Source organism: Lutra lutra, chromosome 16 (genome assembly GCF_902655055.1).
Source record: "Lutra lutra chromosome 16, mLutLut1.2, whole genome shotgun sequence".
NCBI lineage: Eukaryota > Metazoa > Chordata > Mammalia > Carnivora > Mustelidae > Lutra > Lutra lutra.
Window position 1 is genome coordinate 48,745,158 of NC_062293.1, and position 12,592 is coordinate 48,757,749.

Sequence of the window (12,592 nt, forward strand, 5' to 3'; positions counted from 1 at the left end):
CCACCTTCTTTCGCCTACACAAGTTACCTTGCGCCCGGCTGCCCTTTGTCCCCGCCCCTGATTTCCATTGGCCAAAGGTTTCCTTTGTTAGCCGGAGCGCGCCCCTCCCATTGGTCGGTAGGGCTGCCGATCGCGCGGAGGGCGCGGCCCCGCCCTGCGCGCTGCCCCTATCGCTCCCTCCTCCCCCGCCCGCCTGCCCGCCCGCGCGCCCGCCAGCCCCTCCCCGCCCCGGGAGTGCGCGAGGCGCTCCGCTACCATTTGCTGCGGCCGCTGGGCGCCGAGGGCAGCGGTGGCGGCGCGGACCGACCCCGGGGACCGGCAGCGACCCGGCGCCTGAGAACCGGGCCGGAGCGCGGGGAGGCAGCTGGCCCGGGAGGCCGCGTCCATGGGCCCGCGGCGGCCGGGCGGCGGCTGTGCGGGCGGGCGGCGGGGACCGCGCGCTCTGTGAGGGCCCGGGCGCGGGGCTCGGCGCCGAGCTGACCCGGCGCGCCGTGCAGCGCCGCTCCGTCGTGCGAGGAGAGGCCCGGCCCGCATCCCGGCGTCCGTGAGGCCGCCCGGACCGCCGGAGGCGCGCTCCGGCCGCGGCCGGGCCTGCGTCCGCGGTCCGGCTGTGAGGCGGCCGGCCGGCGGGGGCATGCCGCGGCGCCCGCGCTGAGCTCGGCTTGAGCCCACCCCGGGCCCGCCGTGCATGGTGCCGCCGCCCGCCAGCCGCCGTCCGCCGTCCGCCGCGGAGCGCGCGCCGGGCCGGGCCGGGCCGCCGGGCCTGTGTCGCTGCCGCGCCGACCATGTCGGCGGCCAAGGAGAACCCGTGCAGGAAATTCCAGGCCAATATCTTCAACAAGAGCAAGTGTCAGAACTGCTTTAAGCCCCGCGAATCGCATCTCCTCAACGACGAGGACTTGACGCAGGTGAGCGGGCGGGGGTCCTGGGGCCGACCGGGAGGTGGAGACCCGGGTCCCGGGCCGGGCGGTCCCCGACCCCCGGCGGCCCCCTCGGGCTGGAAGTTTCCCGGCGCGCAGTCGCCCCGCTAGGTGTTGCAAGCCGTCGTCCGAGGCTGGCAAGAGTGCCTCTCCGGGGGCGCTGGCCGCGTCCCCCCAGTTCTGACGCCCGTGAGACCACCGTCCTGCTGTGGAGAGGAGAGGGGACGTTATCCAGTTCCCGAGGCGGGCGGGGGTGGGGATGCCTCTGAAGGCTCCCAGGGAAAATAAAAACGGAGCAGAAAAAATGTACGTGAGTCCTGGGGAGGGTAGTGAGGATGGAGATGGGGGGGGAGCGGGAAGTGTATTGATAGAGCCGGGACAAAGGGAAAATCCTCAAGTATGCCGAAAAATAACATCCTTTCCCGTTCCCATAGCCCTGCCGTGTGATTCATGCTTTTTGGGTGACTCAAAAATGCCTGGTTTTTCTTAGGAGGAACAAAGCGCTTGGGGATTGCTTGCTGCTTCGCAGTTCCCCCCCATAGAGTCCGTTTTAGGACCCGACTTAGACTTGTCCACCCAGAGTGGCCAAGGGAACAGGATTGTCTGGGTGGACTGTGGGCTTCCCTCTCGGCAGACCCAGTTTGCCCGTTTTCTAAAGCATTGTCACTGTCAATGATGGGAGAGGGGAATGGTCCTGAAGTGGGGGGAGGAGGGTCTTGCTCTTGAACTTAAACTGGAGGCCTTTTTGTTGTTGGGAGAGGTGGGGGCTGTTCTCCCCACCCTTTCTCCCAGCTCTCTGGTCGCTTGGCAAGGAATAAGGAGACCTGCGGGCCTTTGGGGAAGTCCGTTCACTTCTCCTGGCCTTATCTGTCATATGAGGGCTTTGGACTAGTTTAGTAGCTCCCAAACCTGCATCAGAGTCACAGGCTAAAAATACAGAGTCCTGGGGCCCCATTCCTGGAGCCATACAGGAGATGAAGGAATTTATATTGTAACAGTTCCCTAAGAAGTTGGACTGCAGTCCCCACTGGCCTTTGGGAACCCCTGTACTGGTTGCTCCCTGAGCCCCCAGTATTTCAGAGAATCCTCAGGATCCCAGGGCTTCTCTGCAACACTTGCAGGCCCTTGGGCTATGCTGATTCCTTGGATTTCCTGAACAAGCCTTGTCTACCACCACTTGGGATGTGTCTGTGGCCCCTCCTTTCCTCTCCCCCAGTCTCAGTCTTCTTCAGAGCGTTCTCTCTCCCCCTGCCCCCCCCCCCCCCCCCCCATGAGGCCAGGGGAGCTCCCTTCACATTCCAGTCCAGTGTGACCTAGTTGTAGCCACTCCTTTTGCAGAAGAACCCCTTAGATGGAAAACATTGCTTTGAACTGTAGGCCCGGCTGTTTTTAATGCTACTTAAGTACTCACAGGATTTGAATTGTTTACATGGCAGACCAGAGTAGATTGGCAGGGCAGGGGTTATGGCATGAGACATGGTGTCTTCCCCTGAGATCAGAATCCTAACACCCAGGAAAAAAAACTCCTTTCATCTAAAACCAAAAGCTTAACCGAACACTCGAGGCTACAGTCACAGATTTTTGGGATGAGGGACCAGGTCAGTTTGGGAAGAGTAGAACTTATTTTCCTGGTAAAGTGTTCTGGGTTGGGCTTTTCAGGGACACTTGCTCTGTTCAACTGGATGCCTTGGGTGGGGGGCAGTTTATGTGGTGATGAGGGCCTTGGACCAGGAGTCAGGAGGTCTTTTGTCTTCACTGTCACTTTCAGCCGTGTGACCTTGAGTAAGTCCCTTTGCCTTTATATAGTTTATTTTCCTTTTCTGTAAATTGGGAGTAGGGATCCTTGGCTTACCTCTCTCACCCTTTGAAAAGCAAGGAGTGGTATCTTATTAAACTTTTCTCTTAAAATTTAACAAACAAACAAAATCACCCACAGAATGATAAACTTGGATATAGGAAGTTTATGGGCTTGGCAAGCGTTGTTCTGAGAGAGTTTCCTGGTTATTCCAGGCAACTGCCAAAATTGGTAGATTGGATATTTACACCTCATAAGAACTGTTTTCTGATTCTTAGGTTTAGATAAACAAATGGCATCTCCATATTTGAGTCGGATCTGTTAAATTTTCTTTAAAAAATCTGTTGATTATTAAATGGATCAAGAGAGTGTTGCAGATTTAAAGCACTTTACTCTTCAACTTTATTCACATTTGAATTGTGGATTTTAAACAGGCTTGAGTCCTTCAGGGCACAACTGGGATGGTAGTTTCTGAAATAATGAGTGGGGTTATTTGTGCCGGGAGAGATTAGGCCAGCCCTCTACCTCCTGGGATCTTTCAGGAAGAAACTGCTCTTGAAAAGAGAAGGAGGGAGACTCGGGGCTGTTGCCAACAGCTTTAGCTGCTGCTCTCTGCATCCGGCCTCCCCCAGCCTTACTCTCATCCTCTGGCTCCATTAGAAAACCTCAGCCAATTGGTTTCCATCACTCTCCCCCAAGGCCCTGCTTCCTGCTGCCCCTCCCTGCCCTGAGCTTATTTTAGCCCTTCAAGGCTGGAAGATAGATCAGCAATCATTGAGGCCACCCCCTCTTTAAGGCGTGTATCCTTCAGTCCTGTGCATTTCTCTACATGCATACGGACTCGAATACACAGTTAAAACCTTTACTTAACCCAAACTGTATTTGTATTTGCTCTGCAGCATATTTTTTTCCTGCTTAATGATATGTCTTACAGCTCTTTTCATGGTGCGACATATACGTATTCCAAATAGTGCCATCGGGGATGTACCATTTAACCATTCCCTTATTGATGGACAGCAAGGTTACTTCTGGGTACTGCTGTTACAAACTGCGAATGCTTCAGCGAACAGTTTTCTAAATGCTTTTGGGTGAGTGTGTGAGTGCACAAATGCAGGTATTTCTCTGGGGGCAGATAGTTAAAAATAGAATGGCTGGGTTAACATCAAGCACATTGAATTTTTTTTTTTTTTTTTTTTTTACAGATATCACTAAATTGCCTTCCAAAAAAGGCTGTGTCATAGCATTGCCAGGATTGGATATTATCAGATGATTTAATTCTTTAATAATTTTCCTAATTACCAATGAGGCTAAGCCTCTTTTTACAATATTTATGGTATATGTTTTGTTTCTTGTGTGGACTGCCCATTCATACTGTGAGCCTGTTTTTCTGTTGGGTTAATTTCTTGCGCCCCTCGCCCTCCGCCCTGACTCCAGCTGGTCTGTAGGAGCTTTCCCTCTACACTCTAGGTCAGGCGTCCACCGACTTTCTCCCTAAAAGGCCATATAGTAAATATTTCAGCCATGTGGGCCATATGATCTTTGTGGCAGCTACACAACTTTGCCATTGTAGTGTAAAAGCCATCGTGCAAAGCCACTTTAGACAATATGTAAACTTATGAGTGTAGCTGTTTTTTTTTTTTTTTTTTAAGATTATTTATTTATTTACTTGACACAGAGAGAGATCGCAAGCAAGCAGAGAGGCAGGCAGAGAGAGAGGGGAGGAAGCAGGCTCCCTGCGGAGCAGAGAGCCCGAGTGGGGCTAGATCCCAGGACCCTGGGACCATGACCTGAGCCGAAGGCAGAGGCTTTAACCCACTGAGCCACCCAGGTGCCCCTGAGTGTAGCTGTTTTTGAGAAGACCGTATTTACAGAGTTAACAGAGACAGGCAGCTGGTAGGGTTCGGCCTGTACGCTCCAGTTTGCTGACCCCTGCTCTAGATCTCAATCTGAACCTGTCCTGTATTGTGCATAGTTTCTCCCACAGTGTCCATTCTAATGTTATGTATGGTCATTTCTTTTTCATATGGTAGTTTTAAAAAAGAATGCAGTTAAATTTCCATGTTTCTTTTTTAGTTTGTAGTTTTAATCTAATGCTTATGAAGGTGTTTTTTTTTCAAGATTATAAAATATTCCCTCACATTTGTAATTCCCTTGTAGTTATTTTTATGCTTAACTTTCTAACCCATCAGAGTTTTGTCTTAGAAAAATAATTTTGGCATAAAACTAGAAGCTCTAACATAGTCCAGGTAAATGACAGTAAAGGTCTTCTCCAGGTCACTGTTGGCCAGGATGGAAGGAGTCATGAGACACTAAAGACAGAGTATTGGTGGTTGCTTGGAGGTGGGGATTGAGGAGACCTGGGTACCTTCAGCGAAGACTGAGAATAACAGATAAGGAGTAGGTTTATGGAGTGGGGAGGAGACAAAATAATACAGTGACTTTGACCCCGTGGAGTTGGAGATTTAGTTTGGTCCTTAGGTGGAATCACTGGCTCAGGCAAGCAGGTGGTTAGAGCTAGGTGAGGGGTGTGGGAGCAGTAGGAATTCTGAAGTCATGGGAGTCAGTGTAGTCAGTCACTCAGGAGGCCACATAGAGTGAAATGAGGGGGAGCAGATGGGGAAGGGAGGTGAATCAGGGGTTGGCAGTCAATGGGAGCAGGTCTGGAGCCCAGGGTTTTTGGCTCCCAGGTCCTCATCCCAGCTTCAGTGTGGGTTTCTGGGGTTCATGGTAGGAATTGCCCTCGTGATATGTCATCTTGTAGGACTTTAGGTATGCTTTTTGTGGAAGGAGTCACTGCATCTGAACTTAAGTTCTAGTTCCTTCTACTGCTATTCTATTGTGGGATCTTGGCTGGGTTGTTCTCTCTCCTCAGGCCTTGATTTTTCCCATGTGAAGAATGAGGAGTTTGGTCTTGGTTTCTGCAGGGCTCTTCTAGTCCTCCTGCATCTCCTCTCAGACCTCTCGGTCTAATTGTGCCCCTCGCTGTGCGGCACTCCACTGCTAGGGCTGCTTGGGGTCTTGGGGTCTTGGGTTGAGAGTCCCAGGCACAGAGATGGGTGGGTCAGGACTTGGTTTCTGTGAATCATTTCATCGACTTTCCCTTTACCTTCCCTGTGGCCCTCTTAGAAGTTCTAGGGCATGGAAGTTCTTTACTTCACTTGACATTTATCCCATAAGCAGTGGGGAGATTTCATGCCCACCCCTTTGAGATTTATAATTTATGTGCACATTGGTGAATGGTTTGGCAGGGGCTATGTCAGAAATCCCAGACCTTACAAACGGCCAACAACCACAGGAAAAGATGGTCAGTATCATTTGTCATTAGGGAAATGCAGATAAAAACTACGGTGAGTTACTTACTTCACACCCTCTAGGAGGGCTGTATTAAAAAAGGGAAGGTCATAAGTGTTGATGTGGATGTGGAGAAATTAGAACCCTCACTCATTGCTCATGGGAATGGAAAATGGTGCAGCCACTGTGGAAAACAGTTTGGCATTTCTTCAAAAGAATTACCATATGACCCAGTAATTCCACTCCTAATGTATATCCAAAATAATCGGGAACAAGTATTCAAACAAGTATATTCGTGCATGTTTGTAATAGTGCTATCATATTAGCCAAAAGGTAGCAGCAACCCAAATAGCCATCAGTGGACGAATGAATAAACAGACTGTGATATATCCATATCACAGAATACTCACTTAGAAAAAGAGGAATGAAGTACCGACCATCCTACAATGTGACGGAACCTCAGACATGTGCTAAGTGAAAGAATCAGGCACAAAGATGACACATTGTATGGTTCCATTTATGTGAAATGTCCAGAATAGGTAGAGCCGTGAAAATGGAAGGGAGATTAGTGATTACCAGGGTTTTTAGGGGTGCGGGAGAAGTTCCTGCAAATGAGATCGGGGTTTTTCTTTGAGGGGGTGATGAGATGTCTGAAAACTAGGTAGAGAAGCTAGTTGTGTAACGCTGTGAATGTACTAACCATCATTGACTTGTTCACTTTAAAATGGTTAATTTTATGTCATGGGACTCTTACCTCAATTTTTTTTTTTTTTAATATTTTATTTATTTATTTGACAGAGATCACAAGTAGGCAGAGAGGCGGACAGAGAGAGAGAGAGAGAGAGAGAGAGAGGGGGAAGCAGGCTCTTGGCTGAGCAGAGAGCCCGATGCGGGACTCGATCCCAGGACCCTGAGATCATGACCTGAGCCGAAGGCAGCGGCTTAACCCACTGAGCCACCCAGGCGCCCTTACCTCAATTTTTAAAAAGGAGTGTGCAAGAATCACTCACACACATAGGCATCACAAACCTGCCCTCTGCTCCTGGTGCCATTAGAGTGAATATCTGATTGTTTTTACAGGCTAGACCAGGGGATTGACCAGTTCTTTCTTAAAGGGCCAGATCGTAAAAGCTTTAGGGTTTGTAGGCCAAAATGCAGGAGTTCATGAAGGTACTTACATAATCACGTAGAAACGTAAAAACTGTCCTTGCTTTTGGGACCTTAAAAAAAAAAAATCCAGGGGCTAGATTTGGCCTATGGGTTAGACCAGCCCTGTCCAGTAGGACTATAACGTGACCCACGTATGTAATTAAAAATTTCCTACTTGCTACATTAGAAAAGCAAAAAGAAATAGATGAAATTAGTTTTCATTATATCTTGTTTAACCTCACATATCTAAAATACCATTTCAACATGTAAAGAAGTTACTATTGTACCTTTTCGGCACCTTTCGTTTCAGGCTGGCTGGCCACTCTGTGGGAGCTCAGGAGCCACCCTGTGGGACAGGGCTGCTCCCACTGCAGCAGCCTGGCCCACCGCGGGGCCCTTGAGACCCTCGTGGGGGGAGTGCTGAGTGGAAAGGCTGTGTTTGAGGGGTTTTCCTCCCTCTTGGGGGTGTCGTGCAGACAGCCTGTGTTCTGAGGACTCCCGGAATGGTTCTCTCCTGCTGTGATTCCTGTAGTGTCCTCTGCTCGGCGTCCCTTGCCAACTTTGGGGGCTTCTTTCTTTGAACGTCACATCTTCTTGCGGACTCTGTTTAGTGGCATTTGAGGGCTCTGCGGCTCTGATCCCCACTCCCCCTCTAGAAGGAGGAGGAAGGAGGGTGCGGGCAGGGCCTGTCCTGGAGGGAGCCAGTGAGAGCTTGGGGGGGCAGGCTGCGTGCCCCCCCCCCCCCCCCCCCCCCGCCATGTTGCTGGCCGGCCGCGGTGACTGCATTCTGACATAGCCCTTTGTGTTTGGGCGTGTTTTGCAGCTGTACTCGAGCTGCTTTTTTTCCCTGTGTTCTAGCCTGCTACTTGACCTTTCTCTCCGAGTTCTTTTTCCTTTGCCACACAGAAGGACTACAATCGAAGACCTATGTTCTGTTCTTGGCACAGACATGCAGGGTGACCCAGGAAGGTCACTTATGTTCTCTGAGTCTTGGTTTCCCACCTATAAAGCTGGTGCTCCCATTCTGTTTACAGGGAGTGGTCTACTAATGGAATGGATGGAAGGTGCTGGCCGGGCCTGTGGAGGTTACTAAACCCCCTTTGTGGTAATTAATATTCCAGGAAGCGCGCTGATGGCCTGTCGTGTAGGGAATAGCCTTTGTTTGGGCTGTTTCCTGATTACTAGAACCCTGATGCTGTTTAGCCGAAATAAAGAAATTTGACTGGGAATGTTTATCTTTAAATTGTTCCCAAGCTGCCGTTTAGTCTTGAAAGAAAGAAGAGAGCCTTGCAGCCAGGGAAAAGAGACGAGAAAGAGGTAGCATCCTACTACCAACATCCTCAGACTGGGGGGGGGGAAGGAGGCACCAGAGCCAGTGAAGAGCCCTGGCTGCTAATTTAGAAGCATTTAACCTGAGAAAACCGGCTTTTCCTTTATGCTTGGCAACTCACACTCCAGGCCTCCCTTTCCCATCTGAAATGCCACAGTTGGACCAGGTCAGTAGTTTTCAGACTTGAACTAAATAATTTAGCCTTCCCTTGAAGGATGTCGAAATGCCATGTGTGAAACTGAAAAAGTGACACCGTTTTGGGCGACATGAGGTTAGAGCCTGGAACTTGGCCTCTCAGTCACCTCTGCTTTCTGCCCATGGGTCCCCCAGTCATTTCTGGAGGCCAGGGGGACAGGTTTGAAACCTGCCCCAGACTTTGTGGTTCCTCCAGTTTTAGCAGTGTAGAGTTCTGTGAGACGATCCGAGGATGATTTCCCGGCTGCCCTGGCATGGAAGCCCTGAGTGCCCATCCCCACCGCTCCCTTTATATTATCACTTCCTTTGGGGGCAAGAGAGCCAGTGGGTTGAATCGCTGGCATTTTGTCTCTGGAGACTGGAACCGGAATCTTCCAAACCACTTGCTGGTTTTCTCCATCAGGGTCATCCTAGTTCACATGAAACCACAGCCTGCTTTTTGCCTGGAGCCTGTAACCCTTCCAGCGCCTTTCTGCCCTCATGCTCAGTGTGGCCTCTGCACCCTGTGCTGGGTGGTGGCCTGCCCAATCTCTGGGGCAGCTTGCAGCAAGAGTGAGCAGATGGGCGCGTCGAATCCTCCGGAGCCTCCATTGTGCTGCGTCACGTGCTGTGTGCTGTGATCTGTCTCGTTCTGCTCTCTGCAGCTAGGGAGGGCTGGTGGCAGCATGGGCCCCTGTAGCAGGGGGGTGGCGGAGGTTCAGGGAGCTGGGACTGCCTGTCGGAGGTCACTGATCTGCCCAGTGGTGGGGCTGGGACTAGAACTTAGTTCCACACCGTTCCGTACCGGCCTTTGTGAGACCAGAAGTCTGTCTTCCCTCCTCTTGGGAAGGCAGCTGGGACTTGTTCACCTAGTACTGTTTCTGTAGGAGGCTGGGCTATTGCAAACAAAATCAAAGCTTTGTAATGGACGTCCCCTTCCTCGCCCTGGGAGGAGGGGCCTGCAGGGCCCGATGATACCCCTCCCAGTAATTAAGCAGGTGAGGGGTTGTCCTCAATTAACAGATGGAGCCGCTGAGACCCAGTTCAGTGACCTGCCTCGGTCACAGGAAGGCCAGTGTGGGTTTTTCCAAAGTTCTCTTTGACCTCCCTGTGTCTGATAAATTGAAAGTGTTAACCTTTGCTATCAGAAACAGGGCCTTGCCCCGAGAATGGATTCCTTAGTAGCTGGGGTGCATGGGGGTACATGTGGGGATGGTAGTGGGGCAGGACCTTTCATAGGCCATCATGTAGGCCCTAAAATCTAAAATCTTCTCAGCCTTAGGGGGGCCCCATGTCCCCCAACAGACTACTGACCTTTGGCAGTAACCACACCTTTGGCACAGCCCTGAACAGGAAGCACTGCTTTTCCCCTAAGGAATTCAGAATCAAGAAATAATTGTGTCCTTGATCTCTGTAGGTCCTAAAGCACTGCTTTTATCAGACAGACCAGGGAGGCTGTATGGCACCCCTTCTGACAGTGTCTTACCTCCGAATGGTCTTGGCCGGTAGCTAAAGGGGCCAAAGTACGGGGGAGCAACTTCTGGGAGTCCCAGTTGAACCAGAGAAAGAGTCCACATCTCTTGGGTCTCCAGGTGCCACATCCAGAGCTTCTCTGCTCTGGGGCTGGTGAGTGACCTGGGGTGTGGGGATCCTCAGGGCTCAGTGGGATTGGGGCGTTCATTTGTCTTCCGCTTGGGGACCTGCTCTGACCTAGAAATCTGACACAGTCCCACTTTTCACTTAATGTGCTCATGTAAGGGAATGGAATGGTCGATACTGGGAGCTTTCAGCTCAGATTTGGGTTCACATCCTGGCTCTGTTTTTATGCTGATGGAGCAGGTCACTCAGAGTTTCAGTGTCTGTGTCCCTCTTCTGGAAACTGGGGACTATATAATGCCCGTGTCATGGGTGCCTGTGATGGTGGCAAAGATGGTGCAAGAGTGGCGGGTGCCGGATCCGTAAATGGTGGGCCACCTGGGGGGTGCTCAGGAAGTGGGGTTCGTTTTCCCCAACATAGGCCCAGAGAGGGTGCCCCCTCCCTGGTTGGGTGGGACAGCTGAGCCCCTAGCTCCTTTTCTTGTCTACCTCCACACCCACAGAAAAAAAGCCCAGGCTGCCTCCTATCCTGCTGAGCTGCTTGGCCCCGCCCTAGCAACTTCCTCACCGTAGCCCCTTGGGATCAGAAAGGCCATGGTCGGTTTGCTTCTGTGGGTTTGACTTTCAGAACATGTTTAAGTATAAAGATTGAACTATTTTTTTGTGTTTTGGTTTTTTTAAAAATAAGATGAAACTGGTTTTAAGAATTCATAGAGGATCTGAAGTGAAGAGGCCAGCTGCCATTAGCCTACGACTTACCCTTAGAGGCCGTGGGCTGCTCCAGAGGGCAGTGGTCGGCACAGCAGCCACCTCCGAGCCCCTGCCAAGCTCCAAGAAGTACCTAGTGCAGGTCCCGTGAATGGCATTGGCAGATCCTGATTTCAGAAGTCACTTTGCACGGAAGTGTCTGAGTTGTCATCAGTAAAGTCGGAGAGGATTAAGAGAAGCCACTGTCCTGCTCCTGTCCCTGCAACAGTTGTCTGGGAACCAAAGTCCTTGTGCCCTGGGCCTGGTGAAACAGCTGGAGGGTAGAGGGCAGCACAGGTCTTGTCCCAAACTGATGGGCAGGTGGGTGGGAGATGTGGCTGGGCACGTCCTGACCCTTTGGTCCCTGGCGTTGATTCATTCACCTCAGCCAGCAGGTTCCTCCTTCCAGTCTCCCCGCTTATCCCCAGGCTTTACAGGTCCCACATGCTTCCAGGGAGGGGAGCCTTTTGCCAAGGGGACCGTTGTCTAGGGTCTAAACAGGTAGAAGTGGTTCCTAGCTAAAGCCTGCAGACAGCTCTTGTAACAGGCAGATGCCATCTCTGCAAGCAGCCTGCTGACTCTTTGTCCCCGTTTCCTGCCTCGAAACCCACTGCCTGTGAGCTTAAGGGTCCTTTTCGGGGGACCCAGACCAGCTAGGGTGGTCATGCAGCCTCCCGTGATGTGGAGGTTTTCCTATACTTAAATTGAAGGAGCCGTTGACGTACTCGGGGATTGTTTATTGTGGAGGCGGTGGCATTTGTAGCTAACAGTAATTGCTGTGTGCAGGCCGCTGTTAACTCAAATTTACATTCACAGTAGCCTTATGAGGTGGAGAGATAAGAAACCTGAGCTGTGAAGTGGCCGTGTAGCTTGCCCAAGGGCAATACTGTAAGTGGAAGAGCTGGGACACAAACCCAGACAGTCTGAGGCAGGTTCTCCTCCTCCCACTCTTTCGAGTCCTGTCCTGAGTGTGGCAGGTGGGCCTCCGGAACACTAGATTTCTGGCTGTGTGTGGCCCTCCTGTCCAGGAGCCAGGGGCTGTCCTGTGGGAAGGGTGAGTTTGTGCTGGGAAGGGTGGGGCGAGAGGACAAGGCCTGGGCTGAACTTACGCTTCCTGTCTCTTTTTTCCTTCCTATGGCACCTTCCCGTCCTACCTGTTTCTTAATGGGAAGCACTGCTTTTTGAGGGAGAGGGTGAGATTTTTTCCTACAGAGCTTTCCTGCAAAGCCCCAGAAATGTGTCCCCACGCATTCTCTAGCATTCCTCCCTTTGCCACGAATGGCGTCATGTTCCAAAAATCCCGCGGCCATGGGCTCCTTGTCAAGACTGAACAGGGAAGAGACTTTTTAAAATGTCACTTTCGCCCTCTTCCTCCAGCTGTGCAGCCCCGGGAGGAGCCCTGTGCATAGTTTGGGCTTGCAGGGCGTGTGTGTGTTTGTGTGTGCGCAGAGGGGTGCGCGGGCGGCTGAGCAGGGAAGTGTGGAGGGGAGGATGGGGAGCAGGCCATCAGCTGTGTGCCCTCACCCTCTCTGTGCCTGGGATCTAGGGAGCCTGCATGTGGGTTTGGTTTGGGGGTTTTGTGGCTTTTTT

The 12,592-nt window shown here is 51.6% G+C and overlaps 1 protein-coding gene across 7 annotated transcripts in view; it reads left to right on the forward strand.

Annotated features, from left to right (window-relative positions):
* Positions 1-269: 269 nt before the first annotated feature.
* Positions 270-12,592, forward strand: part of MPRIP (myosin phosphatase Rho interacting protein) — a 151,889-nt gene continuing 139,566 nt past the window's right edge. For 2 of the 7 annotated variants that reach the window (XM_047707927.1, XM_047707932.1), the window contains exon 1: positions 270-908. In XM_047707927.1, coding sequence (XP_047563883.1) covers positions 786-908 — 123 coding nt within the window. In that variant the 5' untranslated portion in view covers positions 270-785. The remainder of the gene's footprint in view (positions 909-12,592) is intronic. The other 5 variants (XM_047707931.1, XM_047707930.1, XM_047707934.1 and 2 more) reach the window with 3 other exon arrangements.